General features: G+C 34.8%; 1 protein-coding gene across 1 annotated transcript in view; it reads left to right on the top strand.

Annotated features, from left to right (window-relative positions):
* The first annotated feature begins 11,210 nt into the window (after positions 1–11,210).
* Positions 11,211–17,559, top strand: part of LOC149173646 (subtilisin-like protease SBT5.3) — a 44,807-nt gene continuing 38,458 nt past the window's right edge. Inside the window, exon 1 of the mRNA XM_089426780.1 lies at positions 11,211–11,391. Coding sequence (XP_089282906.1) covers positions 11,211–11,391 — 181 coding nt within the window. The remainder of the gene's footprint in view (positions 11,392–17,559) is intronic.

Here is a 17,559-nt window from a genome sequence, read left to right as displayed (position 1 = left end):
TAAAGGTAATATTGTTGTAATTATATAATAATGGTCCATAATGGAAAATTAAATGTTAATAATTATTTTTTCTCTTAATCTTTAAACTATCATCTTAATCTTTATTACTCATGGTCATGGTCTTCTTTGACCAACAATGGTTGACCTTCTTAAATCATTGTCACCCTCTTTCACCATGATCAACCTCCTCAATCTACTTCAACCTTTTTCATAATATTAATGTAGCATTAACAATAGCATTAATGTAACATAAACCATGGTCAACATCAATATAACAATGTATCAATGGTCAACATTAATATAACATTGTTTGTTAGATGTAACATTACTACATTTTTACACTAATGTTTTGTTAACCCTTTTGAACTTCATTCAACCTTGTCAACCATGATCAAATTCATCAACTCTCTTCAAGCATGGTCAACCATGGTCAACAAATCCACCCAATCAATGTCTTCCATCAACTCGCACAACCACATTAGTAAATGTGGTTGATATAAGTGGATATACATTTTTTTCCACCTTTTATAAATCAATAAGCATATGAAAATGACACAGACTTGCCTATATCAACCACATTTACTAATGTAGTTCTCCTAATATTTACAAAGAATGATGATATCAACAAAATCTATGTTATACACACTAAATACATCAATAAGCATATGAAAACGACACACACCTGCCTATATCAACCACATTTACTAATGTGAGTGTCCTAATATTTACAAAGAATGATGATATCAACAAAATCTTTGTTGTATACACTAAAATAATACTTATATACCTAAATATTAATTATAATTAATATTAATAACTTAAATCTTAATTAATAAAATTGAAACTAAGTTAGTTACACAAATTATTTTTAAATATTTAAAAGTGTTTTAGTTTTTTAATTAGTCTACCAATAATCTTTATGATGATGATGATGATGGTTAACGTCCGCTGAGACCAAACATTGGTCTATCGGACCTAAAGAAACAAATTATCTATTTTGATTTAATATTTTATTCCTATGCTCAAAAAGCTTAGAGAGAAGCCTCCCAAGCTCACTATAATTTTGACATTGTAAAAGGCTAGGAAGGTCAGTATTATAACAAAGATTGTGAAACTGAGATCTTATGTGGTTGTACGTGGGGCATTCTAAGAGGAAGTGGTTTTCATCCTCAATGTTCCTATTCTCACATATATGGCAGATCCTTTCCATCCATGGCGTTTTAGGAACTGCCCAACCACCTGTTTCACTATGGAGTTCATGAGAATTCGTTCTAATCTTTGCTATATTAATTTTCTTCTTTGAGCTAGTTAAAATAGAGAGATACTTTTGATCTTCTAGGGTGGGGTTGATGACCTTCCTATAATAACTTAATTTTCTTTTAGCCGCTAAATCTTTCTCACACCACATTTTTTTCTTTGAACTTAAAAGTAACAATATCTTTAATGTTATTTATGTTTTGCAATGCACCATTCTCGTTGATCTCCCAATAGTTTAACCAGGCCCTTGTGTCTTTATGCCACCCCTGGTTGATCCTTAGGTGGTTTTGGCTGGAATTTAAAGCTATCTTAGGAAGTCTATGATCATCTATGTTATTGAGTTTGTGCTTGTACAACAAAAACCTCATCGTAGCTAGGCTCTCAATAGGGGAAAGACCTGCTTCTATAAGGAGAACATGATAGGGTGTATTACTTTTAATTTTCAGGTTAGAAGTTATAAAACGCTTCTGGATTTGCTCAATCTTTCTCCATGATTCTCTGGATATGCTACAACCCCAAGCCTCACAGCCATATAAGATAACAAGAGTAACTAAAGTTTCAAAGAGGAACTTCTTTTTATCCCACATTACGAGGTTTGTTGTTTTACAATTATTTTCAAGACCAAAATAAGCTTTCCAACCCCCATTAATCGTTTTCTCAATGCTATGGTTCCAGTTGAGCTTGTGATGAATATCAATTCCTAGGTACTTGTAAGAATACACTTTCTCCAAGTTATTATTGTCATACATAAAATTAGCATAACTGTCCTTCTTGGATTTGAGAATCATAACTTTTGTTTTGTTAGTGTTAATAGTCATACCCATGGTAGAGCAGAAATCATTAAGAAGCCTGAGTTGCTTCTCAAGATCAAATGGGCACCTTACCTTACCAAGAGAACAATATCGTCAGCATAGAGAAGGAGGATGATGACTATCCCAGCTAAGATCGTGCCATCACATCCTGCTTCCTCTAAATAGGCTTCGAGCTTATCGATGTAAATGAAAAATAGGGTAGGGGAGAGGGGGCAACCTTGTTTAACTCCGAAGTTACACTTAATATCTTTCGACCACCCTTCACTGCTCTTCAGCTTGGCAATTACATTCTCGTATAACCTTATAACGGTAGCTCTCAACTCGAGAGGAACCTTTAGCTCTTCTAATCTATTCCAAAGGTTGTATCTAGGAACCATATTGAAAAGCTTTCTAAAGTCCACAAAGCAACAAAATAAATTGGATTTATCATTACGACATTCCTCTGCAATGATCCTAAATGTAGCAAGGTGGTCTTTTGTTGAGTGATGCCTTCTGAAACCTGCTTGGCCCTTAGCCCGCTTACCTTCACTTCAAGCCATATTCTTAACTTCTTTTCCAAAATACTACCATATAACTTGGCTAAGAGAGGGTTGATCATAATTGTCCAATAATTAGAGGGGTTATTTGTATCCCCACTTTTAAAAATAGGGATAATGTGGCTCTGAGTCCAAGGTTTAGGGAACCCTTGTTTGACTGCTTGATTGAAAATCTTGTGGATGTGGAGGATGAGGACATGACCTCCAATTTTTAAGATTTCCGCCTAGTAACCATCAATGTCCTTAGCTTTCCCATTAGCGAGGTGATTAACCCCAAACTTAATGTCTTCTAAAGAGAAAACTTCTTTCGTTGTGAGTAGGGTTTCCAAATTATCCATGACATTTGGAGATTCATAAAGCTTTTAAAGATAGGAATTCCAATCATAAAGAGCAATTTTATTATTATCTTTAGTCTTCCTAGTCAGAATCTACCTCCAAAATTTCTTAGGAGCTACCTTAGAGAGGTGTAAGAGATTCTCCTGTCTTTGACGAATGTATAGCCTCTTTTTCCTTTTAGTTAGGGCTTTGTATATCTTTATCTTGTCCATTTTAACAGGATCATCAACAACTTCCTTAATTGCTCTCCTCTCACTTTTACAATCTTCGTCATACCATGGATTGGTTTTGCTATTTCTTTTATTATTTGAAACTTCAATTGAGAACATGTTAATATAATATGAGAGGGTTGTAGTAAAATTATGATAGAGGTATTCTATGTTGTCTATACTAGATAATGGAAGCAAATAAGATTTTAATTCATTTAGAAAGAGATCATTTTTATTTCTATCAAATATTAATTTCTTTTGGCTGTAAGTATTATTTTATGTGGGAACTCTATGCATGACAAAATTGAGAGTTACAAGTAAAGGCCTATGATAAGAGTCAGGTTCGTGGTCATTTAAGATGCCAAAATTTATTATTTCATTGTATAATGGGAGATCGGAAATAATGTAGTCTACCACGCTACTACCAAGTCCATGGATGCAGGTCATCTTGTTGGAATTGTGCCACTTCTTTAGAACGCTGCAAATTATGAGATCCTGAGCACTACAGAGCTTGACTAGCTCTGACCCAAACAAATTTTCCGTGAGGTCTTCAGAGCTCCTTTTGTGCCTAATAGCCAGAGTAGGGTCTTCGTCTAACCAAAGAGGATTAGCGTTGGAATGATTGCTTCGAATAATAGTTTGGTTGTTTGAAGTTTTAGCATTAAAGTCTCCTATTAAAAGGATATTACCGTCATTCCTTAAGCTAGAAATATCATTCTCTAAAGCATTGTAAGGGTTAGTTTTATCTAGATTCTTTTTCTTATAGAAGTTAGAATTGATGGGGGGAAATAACATATTGCTATGTAGGACTTTTTATTATTAATGTCTCTGACCTCTATCCAACTATATTGGTTGTGAGGGTTGTTTTTATAAATCCTAGCATGGGGGGGGGATGTTCTTCTTAATGTAACAAGCTATTCCCCCAATGCCTCTACGGGAGGATCGCTTGTTCCAGGTAGACCATAGCATAAAGCCATCTATGTTAGGGACCTTAGATTCTTCATGCTCCCAAGTTTCGACAAGCAAAATAATATCAACATCATTTGAAATCTAACTTAGCTTGGGGCCTCTATTCCATGGGAAGCCCCGACAGTTCCAAGAAAGGATCCAGAGCATATTTAATTGCGATTGATTACTATATTTTTGGTTTCTATCTCGAATAAAAGCTTTTCTATTTCTCATTATTGCCAATTTTCCTTCCTTTCTAGCTTCTTTTACCTTTTGAATCTCCTTTCTTAATTCTGCTTGATCTTCTGGAATGAGATATATATAAAATGTGTTTAAGTATTTTAAATTTTTTAGTTAAACTTATGAAAAAATAAATTTCGTACAAATTAAAAATATTTATTATAAATAATATCTAAAAAATTTTAAAAATTAATAAAATTTTAAAAAATATAACTTTTATATTTTAAAATATATTTATATAATTAAAGAATAATGTACTTTTAAGAGTTAGTTCAATTGGTTGAGTTTCAATTGCTAAAACATTTTTGTTATTTAGAGGTTATTCTCTCTTTATAGTTTCTAGTCCTTGGTTGAACTAATAAGAAATAATCCTTTCAAGTGAATCTGCTTAATACAATGTAAGCATAATTTTCACCATCTCCAAAATATATAAACTACATTAAAAAAACAATTATAAAATAATATTAAATAAACAAAATACAAAATAAAACTTAAAGCTATTTTTAAAAGTAACAAATTAAATTTGTAAATCTCTATTCCATCTCAAATGGGAAAATTTTATTTAAGCTCATAGATGTAAAAAGTTATTAAAATTTGAATTAAATAAAATTAATTTAGGATAATATTATAATATTTAAAGATATTTAAATTTTATTAAATTTGTTAAAATATAATTTTATTAAGCTTTTTTATAAATTTAAAAATAATATCATTATGTTTCATATAATTTAAATATTTATAAATTAATAAAATAAAGATTATTATGTTTTATATCATTTTAAAATAAATTTGAAGTGTATATAAATCTTAAAACGTATTTTAACAATTAATAGATGATTACCCTACATAATAAAGTTTTTGTGTTTTGAATAGAAAAGTTAATCTTAGGAAAGTTACAGCTACTAATGTTGAGGTAGAGAAGTTGTTTAGGACACAGTTCATCTACCATGCTCTTTTGATTGAATGGGTTTCAAATCTAGTCCTTCTTGATAAAAAAACAAGTAACAATCATTGTGCATCGATTTTAGGGATTTGAATGAAGCTTGTTGTATAGACGATTTCTCCACTTTGTTTATTAATCGGATTATCGATGAATGTGCTGGAAATGAAATATTTTCATTCACAGACAAATTCTCTGGATACAGTTAATAAAAATTCGTCCTGAGGACCAACATAAGACAACATTTATTTAACCCTGGGGCACGTTTGCATACATCAAAATTCCTTTTGTCCTTAAAAATGTTGGAGCTACCTTTCAACAGGTCATGTCCTATGCTTTCCATGACATCAAGCATATAATTGAATCATATTTGGATGATTTAGCTGCTCGCTCTCACAAGAGAGTGGAACATCCACAACACCTTCGTTTAGTCTTTGAGAAGTCGTTACTACAAAATTTGGTTGAACTCTAATAAGTGTGTTTTCATGGTTCCTGTTAGTCCTTACAATCTCCTAGGTTGAAAAGGAAATCGAGAAGAGTAACCTCAAACCACTTCAGCACAGAAGCTAGCCCTACTAAGCATGAGAGGGATCTCTCTAAGTCTCTTATCAGTGATATGACTTTCAAGCAAATGAATTGTAGGCTAGATATGTGTATTTGTTTGTTTGTTTATGAAAATTTGGGTTTTAGGGTTTGCTAAAGTTAGGGTTTGGAGCCAAAAATAGGTCAAGGTTGTAGGAGTGGAGGAGAAAATATGAGAAGGAGCTAGATATTAGAAGCCATGGTGTATTTATAATATTGTCAGTGTAGTATAGAGGAGAAAATGTAGAAGAAACTAATGAGCATAAGTAAACGTGATTTCATTAGCTTAGGAAGACATAAACATAATAACTATGAAAACCAGATAACAGAGCTTGAAAAACAAGAATTTTGTATATTTCATTGTAAGGAATCCATAGAAACAAGAGATATCATGTATATAAATATGTTTAAACGATTAGAAAACAAATATAATGAAGAAAAAGCACCATGAACTCACTAGGCTAGAGTTCCTTGAAAATAGCTACAACGTGTCTCTATATTAGCTAAAAAGATGATTACATGTTATCCTCCTTCACAAAAAGTTCAACCCTTTTCTCCTAAAGAGAAATTATATATATATATATATATATATATATATATATATATATATATATATATATATATATATATATATATATATATATATATATATATACATAGACTCTCCTAGACCACTTTCCCACCTTCAAGAGTTGAATTCCTTGGTGGAGGAACTCACTCCAATATTCTCTCAACCAATAAGTGAGAGTGAGAAGGTGAAACTCAAACAATTCATGGAAAGTTTGTTTAGGAGTATGATTCCTTTATGAGGCGTCATAAACATAAAAAAAACCTATGATGTACATTTATTCATTCCTACATCACCTAGCCTCGAAACTATTGTCGTTACAAAGAGAATCTTGACTTTGACTGAGTCAAACTAGAAATTAGAAATTTTACATAGTGGAATTTACAAATTAAAACATGGAAAAGTGCATAAGAGCAGTGCCGACTTTGAGTTGATTTTGACATGCCTTCCAGGGGTCCAACTGCAAAACTGAGAGAACGGTGAACTATCCCTTCAAGTCTAGTTTCCAGAACAGTTTGAATTTTTGAATTTGGACCATGGGAAGGCCTTCCGAAATCCATTCTCCCTAGGTCACTCCCTCTGCGCAATGCGTGTCAAAAAAGGGTCCAGAATGCTAGTTTTTTGCCACATTTTTGCATTTTTATCCAAAACTAAGCCACCTCTGCAAAATCTGAGCAGATGGATTTTTAGAGGATGGCAAGAGCTTTTCAAAAATGTAAACGTTTCCTGAAATAGATTCCTGAGGAAAAAGCGCAACGCCAAGGTGCTGCGCTTCTAGAGCTATTGATTTTCTGAATTTAGCTCAAAAATCCTCAAAAAATGAAAAGTGCTCAGACTTTGCTCAAAATTCACTAGAAGCTGTAAAAATATGTTTTTTAAACCTTCATAGATGCTTCACCAAGCATATCCAAATTTTTCTCATCCTTTTGGTCTTTTCTCACTTCCTTGAGCTTGTTTTTAAGTTGCTTTACCTCGACATTGGCGGTCATGTTTTGAGCCTGATAGTGGTGTGCCATATGTCTAAGCAACTAATTATCTTTGTTTTCCTTCTCAAGGAGCTTCTCCAAGTGTTCATTCACCCTATTGAGACAATACTCCTTGTCTTGATTGACCTCAAGAACAATTCTATATTCTAGGTCCATGTCTTCATTCAATAGGATGTGTTTTTCCTCTTCCTGCAAAGATTTTTTTATTCCCTTTGTTCTTGGCCTTTTCCTCTTTCCTTTCCCTTTTTATCCTTCAGGCTAGCTTGATTCTATGATTTATTTTCCTTTTCCAACCTACTGCAATAACTTGGCTTGTTATTTCTCCATTATCAATTCCTTTGCTTTGAGCTGACTATTCTCCTGTTCAAGGAATGAAATGACATATTTTTCTCTTTCCATATTGATTGTAATCTCCTTGATTTGATAGTATTTATCTCCAATTGTCTATTGCATGCTTGAATTCTGATCCTCTACCTCTAAATCAACTAGCTTAAACTCATGCTCAACTGTCTCTTTATCTTTCGCTACTAGTCCTTGCTTTGTCGATGAAGAAGGCTTGGCCCCTTTCTCTCCATGAGAATAAAACACTAGCCTTTGTCCTCTCTTGTACACTTTAGTCACCTCAGGCTTAGGTACTAGAGTTTTCTGGCAAAATGGCTTCTGATCGGGCTTGATAGGAATTGTGTGCTGAATGAGACTTTTGTCATAAACCTTTAGCTCTGAATAGTCCCAAGCAAATATATCAACGAATTCTTTCATTAAAGACATGTACTTACTTTTTGTTTCGGGAGATAAGGACTTTGATAATTTTACCATTTTAGGATTATCAGTCGTGCCAATGTTTACATATTCAACTCCCTTTTCTGTAGGAACCATGGTGGGCCTCTTGGAAACATCATCTCGATCAAATAACTCTTCCAAAGGCACCAAGCCTCTTGGAATGTTGTTGTCCTTTATCTTTAATACTTCAATCTCAACTGAGTGGATGTATGAATCATTCAAATTGGATGAATCATCAATGTGAGAATTATGAAATTCTCCTTCCAATTGCAGAAAATTGTCTATCTATTTATCATCCCCAAACACTTGCCAAAATCTCATGTTATCTGGAACAACTTGGTGATGTTTTACATGGATGGAGTACTTCTGATTAGGATGAATAAGAATCTTCACCATGCTTGCTGCAGTGGTGAGTGAGTTAGATATGACATTCTGAGCTCTAGGAATAAGAGACAAAGGGTATTCTGAAAAAGTCTTGAGGATGTCAAGTACATCATTATGATAAGCTCTCATTCTTGGGTGCTTGGTCTAGTATTCCCCTTTGAATTTTTTGATTACTAATTCAGAGTCACCATAAACATAAATCTTTTTTGCTCCCAACTTCTTCAAAATTTTGAGGCCAACAATCAATGCCTCATACTCTGCCTCATTGTTTGAACACTCAAAAGCCAACTTGTAAGAACTGATTCTCAAATTTCGAGGGATTTTATTTGACTGATGTAATGGACCATGTATCCAGACACCAATCCCTTCTCCTTCTCTTCTCGATGATCCATCGAACCCCATGGTCCAAAGACCATTTTCTTCATCCAGAAAAATGATTTCTGAAGAATAAATTGTTTCTGCACTATTCTTTCAATTTCTTCTTTCTTATTGCAAACACTCTTCATTATCCTCTTTACCTTTTGTTGTAATAACTTCATGCATGCTGCTCATGACATTGGGAACTTCTAAAATTTCCACTAGATGACTTTCATCATCAACAGAATTTATATCGCTAAATAAAATGAAAGAATCAAGATCAGTATGGACATCATTTATAGGATGATTAACTGGCTTCTCCTTACTGATGATCATAAATTTCATCTTCTTTTCCCTATAAAGTTTTTGGAGCTGACCAAAAATAGGGATAGGGGCATATGAAAAGTCAAGCTACAGAGTGCCCTTTAGTTTTTCTCCCCAAGACCTTGAAAGAAACATGCCAAACCTAGGAGGAATATCAACAACTACTACATCCATGAGCACATTCTTGGTTAGGATTTGGTCCAAGGATACTACCATGTCTTTAATGAGGCCAAGGCATTTCACTCTCCCAGAATCAAAGGAATAAATATCATGGTAGTTTCAGGTGATACTCAGTCCTAGTTTATCCATGATGGCTTTCGGCATAAGATTATGTGAGGCACCAGAATCTAGCATGGCATTATGAAGGATAAAATCATGAAGTTTAAGACTCAGATAAAAAGGAGGGATTTCACTGTCTACAGGAGTTCCTTCTAAGGTTGGACCAAAAAGGATTGATGGCTCATCATTAGTTACGTTAAATGTATTAGAAATCTGGTCAACCTTAAGCATCTTTGCAATCTGAAATTTATATTTATCATTCCTCAATAATTCAATGAGGGGAATAGCAATCTTCAATTTAGAAATTTCATTTTCCAAACTAAAATGATTAGATTTCTTTTCTACCTCTTTTGCAATGATGTCCTTCCTTTATATTTTCCCTTTAGCTTGTGACTCCTTCTTGTGGCTTTCAGTTTGCAACTCTTTGTCCTTCTTCACATTGCTGGTATATGCTTCATTTGTTTTGTCCTGGTTCAATATGACAATGTCCTTTTCTTTATTCTAACTTGTAGGAACAGTTTCCTTGCTTGGTGTGTCTTTTTGTACATTTTGTCTTTTCTAAGTTAGAGTAATAGGTACATTTCTATTCCACAAATTGTACTTCTTTTGAAGCTGACTAAGGGCGTTCTGATATCCTCTTTGGCACTCTTCAGTTTGAACAACCCACAGATCATCACTTGCAAGCATAAATTGTTGATCACTTGGTATGAGAGAAGCTTCAGAAAATTGATCTTCTTCTGTTAGGAAAGTAGGTAGTTCATCTTCTTGAAATAAGTGGTTTTCTTCTAATATCTCTTCTTCATCTTCTTCATCGCCTTTAGTATAATTTTGTTGAAATGGAGCTCTTACTTGACCATGAGGATATTGGTTTCGCTGCTCTTTCTGTCGATTTCTGAACTATTGTTGTTGTTGTCCATGAAAGTTAGGATTCCTCACTGAAGGTTCTACTTGTCGATCAGTTATGGATATTCCATCCATCATCCTCTCCATAGTTTTTATCAGATTTTCAAGATTTACAAGAAAAGATGATACAGGTTCTTCTTTAAAGAAAACATTCTTCTCAGTCCTCTCTGGCTTTGATTTTGACTTCTTGATGAGAAAATTGGCTTAGAAACTGACCGCATTCCATTTCATTTCTTTAAGAGTAGTAGGATCTCTCTCTCTTAGCTGGTATGCTATGTCCGGATCGAAATCATTAGGATAATGAAGAAGAGCTAGACCAGGTGGAGGCTTCATATCATTAGGTGTGGAATTGTATGCTGTGTTGAATCTCGTTGTGAATTATTGAACTGTTTCATTTGAGTTCCTTTTCATTGAATTATACTCAGCCAATATCTGCAATGGATTTTTATTCTCTTGCCAACGAGCTAACAATAATTAAATCAATATTTGAGAGTTGTTAGCAGAATTAGCAGCCATACTTCGAAACCATTTCTTAACATCTCCTGAGAAACTTTGACCTATAATACTCATCTTGGAATTATCTTCATCAATTTCTTCTAAATCAATGAAATCTATTAACTTGTCAACATGCTGTTGAGCTGTAATTTATGCACTTCCATTAAACAAAGGGAGTCTTTGACCATAATTCCGATGCAAAGCAGTAAGTTGAGTAGGCAGTAAGAGAGGTGTAAATCGTGCCATGACTACCATTGATAGTGGAGGTACTACAATGGGTTGTGTAAGTAAGGATGATGATACTGATGGGGGTGGCGGAGCTACTACAATTGGTTGTACAGGAACAGATGGAACAAATGGAGGTGGTATCAAAGATGATGAAACCAAAGTCTTGGGAGATGTAATAGATGTTCTTGGAGGTGAAATAGAAGATGAAGCGGTGGCCAGGTATTCAAGTTGATGTTGGAAAAAATCTTTTTCATTAGTGATCTGGAGTTGGTCAGCAAGGCTTTGAAGCTTGTCAAAATTCAACCATAGTTTATGATTATTTTTAGCAAACAAATATTCTGAAGAAATAGAGTGAGTTTCAACCTTAAAAGGCTCTAATGTCACTTTAAAAATACAAGACTTAGACTCCAACCTGGAAAGTGATAATTCTATCTGCTCATCAAAAGGAATTTGCTCAAAGGGCAAACAATTTTTTAGGAAGATAGGTTGTTCTTTTAATTTCTCGAACTGCACTTTTAGTGATGGGTAATCTAAGTTTTCTAAGTAGTCTTTTTGGTTTTCAACAATGAATGGTGGATTTGGGTCAAGTTTTGACCTGGTATGCCTTTTAGAAGCCAAAATGTATACTCCCTAAACTAATGAAATTTATGAATTCAACCTATCTTTGAATACTTGAAGCTTTCAACTACAGAATCAATTCTTTGAAATCTCTTAGATATTTCCCAGGAATGATTTGACAATCGTTCCATAGCAACGACACCAAAAAATGTTAGTCCTTACAATCTCCTAGACTGAAAAGGAAATCAAGAAGGATAACCTGAAACCACTTCAACTCAGTAGCTAGCCCTATTGAGCATGAGAGGGATCTCGCTAAGCCTATTATCAGTGATATGACTTTAAAGAAAATGAATTTTAGGCTAGATATGTGCATTTGTTTGTTTGTTTATGAAAATTTGGGTTGTAGGATTTGCTGAACTTAGGGTTTGGAGCCACAAATAGGTCAAGGTTGTAGGAGTGCAGGAGAAAATATGAGGAGCTAGATATCAGAAGCCATGGTGTATTTAGACTATTTTCAATGTAGTATAGAGGAGAAAGTGTAGAAGAAACTAATGAGCATAAGTAAACATGATTTCATTAGCTTAGGAAGACATAAACATAACTATGAAAACTAGATGACAGAGATTGAAAAATAAGAAATCTGTATATTTCACTGTAAGGCGTCCATAGAAAGAAGAGATATCATGTAAATAAATATGTTTAAACCATTAGAAAACAAATATAATCAAGAACAAGCACCATAAACTCACTAGGCTAGAGTTCCTTGAAAATATTTGCAACCCGACTCTGTATTAGGTGAAACGATGATTACATGCAAGCCTCCTTCACAAAAAGTTCAACTCTTTTCTCCTGAAGACAAATGATATATATAGAATCTCCTAGACCACTTTCCCACCTTCAGGATTTGAATTCCTTGGTGGAGGAATTGACTCCAATATTTTCTCAACCAATAGGTGAGAGTGAGAAGGTGAAACTCAAACACTTCATGGAAAGTTTGTTTAGGAGTCCGCTTCCTGTATGAGGCCTAATAAACATAAAAAAAACCTATGATGTACATTTATTCATGCCTACATCACCTATCCTTGAAACTAGTGCCATTACATAGAGAATATTGACTTTGACTGAGTCAAACTAAAAACTAGAAATTTTACACAGTGGAATTTACAAATTAAAACATAGAGAAGTGTAGAAGTGTAGCGCTAACTTTGAGTTGATTTGGAGGTGCCTTCCAGGGCTCAAAATGCAACACTAAGAGGACTATCAACTATCCCTTCAAGTGTAGTTTCTATAACAGTTTGAATTTTTGAATTTGGACCATGGGAAGGCCTTCAAAACTCCATTCTCCCAAGGCCACTCCCTGTGCGCAGCACCTGTCGAAAAAGGGTCTAGAATGCTATTTTTTTGCCACTTTTTTGCATTTTTCTCCAAAACTAATCCATCTCTACAAAATCTGAAGGAATGGATTTTTAGAGGATGGAAAGAGCTTTCCAAAAATGTAAACCTTTCCTGAAATAGATGCCTGAGGAAAAAGCGCAATACCAAGGTGCTATGTTTCTAAAGCTGTTGATTTTCTGAATTTAGCTCAAAAATTCTCAAAAAATAAAAGGTGCTCAGAATTTACTCTAAATTGGGTGGAAGCTGTAAAAATGTGTTTTTTAAACCTTCATATATGCTTCTGCAAGTATCTCCAAATTTCCCTCATCCTTTTGGTTATTTTTCGCTTCCTTCAGCTTGTTTTCAAGTTGCTTTACCTTGACATTGGCGATCATGTTTTGAGCCTAATATTGGTGTGCCATATGTCTAAGAAACTCATTATCTATGTTGACCTTCTCAAGGAGCTTCTCAAAGTGTTCATTCACCCTGTTGAGCCAATACTCCTTGTCTTGATTGACTTCAAGAGAAATTCTATCTTCTAGGTCCATTTCTTGATTCAATAGGATGTGTTTTTCCTCTTCCTACAAATATTTCTTCAGGCCCTTTATTCTTAGCCTTTTCCTCTTTCCTTTCCCTTTTGATCCTTCATGCTCGCTTGATTCTATGATTTATTTTCCTCTTCCAACTTGCTACAATAACTTGGCTTGTTCTTTTTCCATGATCAATTCCTTTTCTTTAAGCTAACTATTCTCTTGTTCAAGGAATGAAATGACATATTTTTCTCTTTCCATATTGATTGTAAGCTCCTTGATTTGATAGTATTTATCTCTGATTTTCCGTTGCATGCTTGAAGTATGATCATCTACCTTTGAATCAAATAGCTCAAACTCATGCTCAACTGTGTCTTTATTTTTCGCTGCCAGTCCTTGCTTTGTCGATGAAGAAGGCTTGGCCCCTTTCTCTCCATGAGAAGAAAACACACGCCTATGTCCTCTCTTGTACACTTTAGTCACCTCAGGATTAGGTACTTGAGTTTTCTCAATTGATTTCTTAGAGGACCCCACTTCCATTTGTTGTTTTGGTGTGCTAGAGGTTTGAGCTGCTACATTGGCCCCATGCCATTTCGGGGTGGTTTCCAAAAAGGTTTCCCAAGTCATGCCTTTCTCTACAAGATGGTGAAGGATAATAGTCTTAATTAGACTATGATGAAAAAGGCTTGGGTAGTTCTCCTTGTTCTTCATTTGTATTTTCTCTAACATTTTGGAAATGCTCCTGAATAGGTAGTTACACATGTTGAGTGGCTTCTGAGAGATGAAGTGCATTAGGAGGTAGAAATGATAAGCATACAACCTCGAGAATCTCCCTTCACAGGTAAAGAACTTCATGATAATCTTCATCAAAGGGGCATATTTCTCCAATAAGTATCTGAAAGGAATAGTGTGATCATGTTTTTCCCTGTATGGTGTTTTTAAGAAAGGCTTATAGTATTCAAGATATAGGCTCATTCCCTTGAACCAATATTCACCATTGTTTGGTAGCCTTGGTGCAAGTGAGATGGAGGCCACTGAAAAAATGAACTCAACACTGGCGATGACAGAACTTTCACCCTTCAACTGAGTTGCCACCCAATCTGTTAACTGTTCCTGAAAACCTACCTCACTCACCCTTTTGCAAAACTCCAAGCAATGTACATCTTCAAAGCACTGTTTGATGAAAGGATAGGAGTTCATTTCATTACAATTTGATGGTTCATATCTGAGGATCTTCCCTCCTTTATGATGTATTTTCCTCTCTGGTGAAGATTCTGTCTCCATGATCACAAAAAGCCCTAGCAGCAGGCAATGAAAAAAGTGTGAGGTATGAATGAAAATGAAGTGATGTGAAGGTGGATTTTGACAAAATGATAGAGGCGGTTTGAAAGAAATGGATATGAACTTTGGAAGCTGATGAAAATCAGTGAAGAAACAGTGGAAGAGTGATCTACTTGCAAGGAGGAAAAACAGGGTTTGTAATGAAAAATGCCCAAAAACCTCTAGGAATGAGCTAGGGTTTTAATTTTTGAGAGTAAAACATTGTTTTGATGTGAATTGAATGGTCAAAATTGTTTCTTAAATATGTATGCAGGTGTAGGGAAACATTTTACATGTTTAGAAACCAAAGATAAAAATGGCCATTATCACCGTATCGTTTCCCATGAAAAATTTCTCTACAAACCCTATTTTGAAGAATCATTCACATGAGATGATTTTGAAAAGCAAATGAGGGAGAATAATGGTGTACTTACTTGTTTCTTGGCTTATAATGAATGAAATTAAGTTTGCAAGCCAAAAAATGGAGTTTGGGAGAGATTTGGGTGTTTTCTAGACATTATGTCCCGTGCGCAGCGCTTTGTTCTTGTGCACAGTGCCTGTGCACAATGCACTTTCTTTGTGTGTAGCGCCAATCCTCTGTGCGTAGCACCTTGTTCCTGTGCACAACGCCTTAAGGGTTTCTTCAAATTTTCCTAAGAAATCGATTTTTTCTCTCTTTTGTATGGGAGAGCTCGGTTCTCAAGAGTGAATAGGAGGCAAATGAACCATGTTTGGGGGATTTCGAGTTTATATAGGCAAAATTATTTCTCTTTCTGAAAAAGAAATGGGACCCACAAACCTTTAAACACTGATTTTTCACTTTTGAAAACAGAGTTACCTTTACAACTGAAACCTGAGCTGCCTTTTCACTTTCCTGAGTGTTGGAACTTCTTTTTCTGGAACTTTTTGACCATGAGAACATGATGAATGTGTGATAACTCACAAATCAATACACAAGAGCTTCTTGTCATGCTCTATTCACTGCTAGATTTATTCATGAAAATGATGGACCTTGGAAACCCTAGCGACCTAATGGATGACCTGAAACTAAATGGGATGATGTTGATGATTGACATATTTTTATTATGACACCTCCATAAAAATGTGATAGTTTACCAGCATGAGGGAATTTCCAAAAGACTGGCCTCATTTCTAGACTGACCAAATAGTGACCAAATTTTGTTGTGCAACCCTAGTGACATAAAAAATTTGATTTTGATAGTCTTGACAAGCATAGTAAAAGCACATTTGATCCAGGTTACAGGCTAAAAAAACTAACCCTAACAGTTACATCTGCTCGATTATTGGGATTCATTGTGTCTAATGAAGGAATTCGTGTAGACCTCTTCACAGTTGAGGCAATACTTCAATTGCCTCCCCTGTGAGTATCCGTCAACTTCAATGTCTATAAGGAAAAACCAATTTTTTAAAAAGATTTATCAGAAATTATGTTGAGATAACAAAAGGATTTATATGTGAGCAAGTGCTCAATATTTAGCTCAAAAATAAAAGTTCTTAGATTGGCTCGAAAATAGTATGGTTGTTTCCTTCTCATCAAGACAATCACAATACAATTTGTTTTACCGAAAACGGAGTCGGGATGAAGGAGAAGAGTCCTAATGTTCATTTTCCTAAACAGCGAAAAAAGAATTATAGAATGGGATAGAATGATGATGTGGCAGTCCAGTCAGCAAGGAGAATCTTGTTCAGTTTTATCCTAATGGGGTTGTGACAAGTGTCACCTCCAGATTCTCTAGTGTGGTTGTGTGAAAGGGGAGTTGCCTAATTGGCCTCTAAAGTGGAATTTGTTTTTTTTTATTTAATTAAATATTATTTTATATATATTATATGATTATTATGTTATATTATATAATTTATTAAATTATATGTTATAATACAACTAAGATATATATATATATATATATATATATATATATATATTATATTTTAATTAAATTCCAACATATTTCCAAACGTGGATTATGCGAAGAATTATACAAAGGTTCGAAATATATTTAAATGCAAAATTATATGAGGAGCGAAGGGAGGGGGAATGGAACACACGACCTCCCCTGCCCCACTTGAAAGCCTTGTCATTACACCACAAACATCACATAGAAAAGGAGGGCCGCGCACAGTCATTTATACCATAAGTGTTTGTCGACGACGAGGGGTGGGAGCTAGCCCTGTGGGCCAGCCCCCACCCCATATGACCACGCGTAAGAACCAAAGGCTAGGGCCAATGCTAAGCGCACCCCTAATCTTGTTTAACAGTTAATTAATCATGTTTAAGCCTAATTAAACCGTTTATTAATTTGGTGGAATTTATGTGAGAGAAACCAAATCTGGAACCGCCACCAAAATTGGTGGACTTAACTGCAATCTCTCCAGATTTAGTGGAGGTTTTCTAGGAAAAATTGTTTAAGCCGTAACTTACTCAATTTTCAACCAAATTGAGATCAAAAAGAAGTGTTATGAGCTAATTTGGACCTTTTAAACACATTGGTATAGGAGTCAGGAGCCGTAGAGCTTTGTAAACAACATTGTTTCCACATTGAGCTAATACAGAGGCCCAAGCCATGAAATCTCGACCAAGGAGACGTAACCCTGGAG

The sequence above is a fragment of the Pinus tabuliformis genome, chromosome 4_2 (assembly GCF_031772625.1).
Source record: "Pinus tabuliformis cultivar Carrire ecotype Pingquan chromosome 4_2, CPIR1, whole genome shotgun sequence".
Classification (NCBI taxonomy): Eukaryota; Viridiplantae; Streptophyta; class Pinopsida; order Pinales; family Pinaceae; genus Pinus; species Pinus tabuliformis.
The sequence above is the reverse complement of the archived record's forward strand: the minus strand, read 5'-3'. Positions and strand labels throughout refer to the sequence as shown.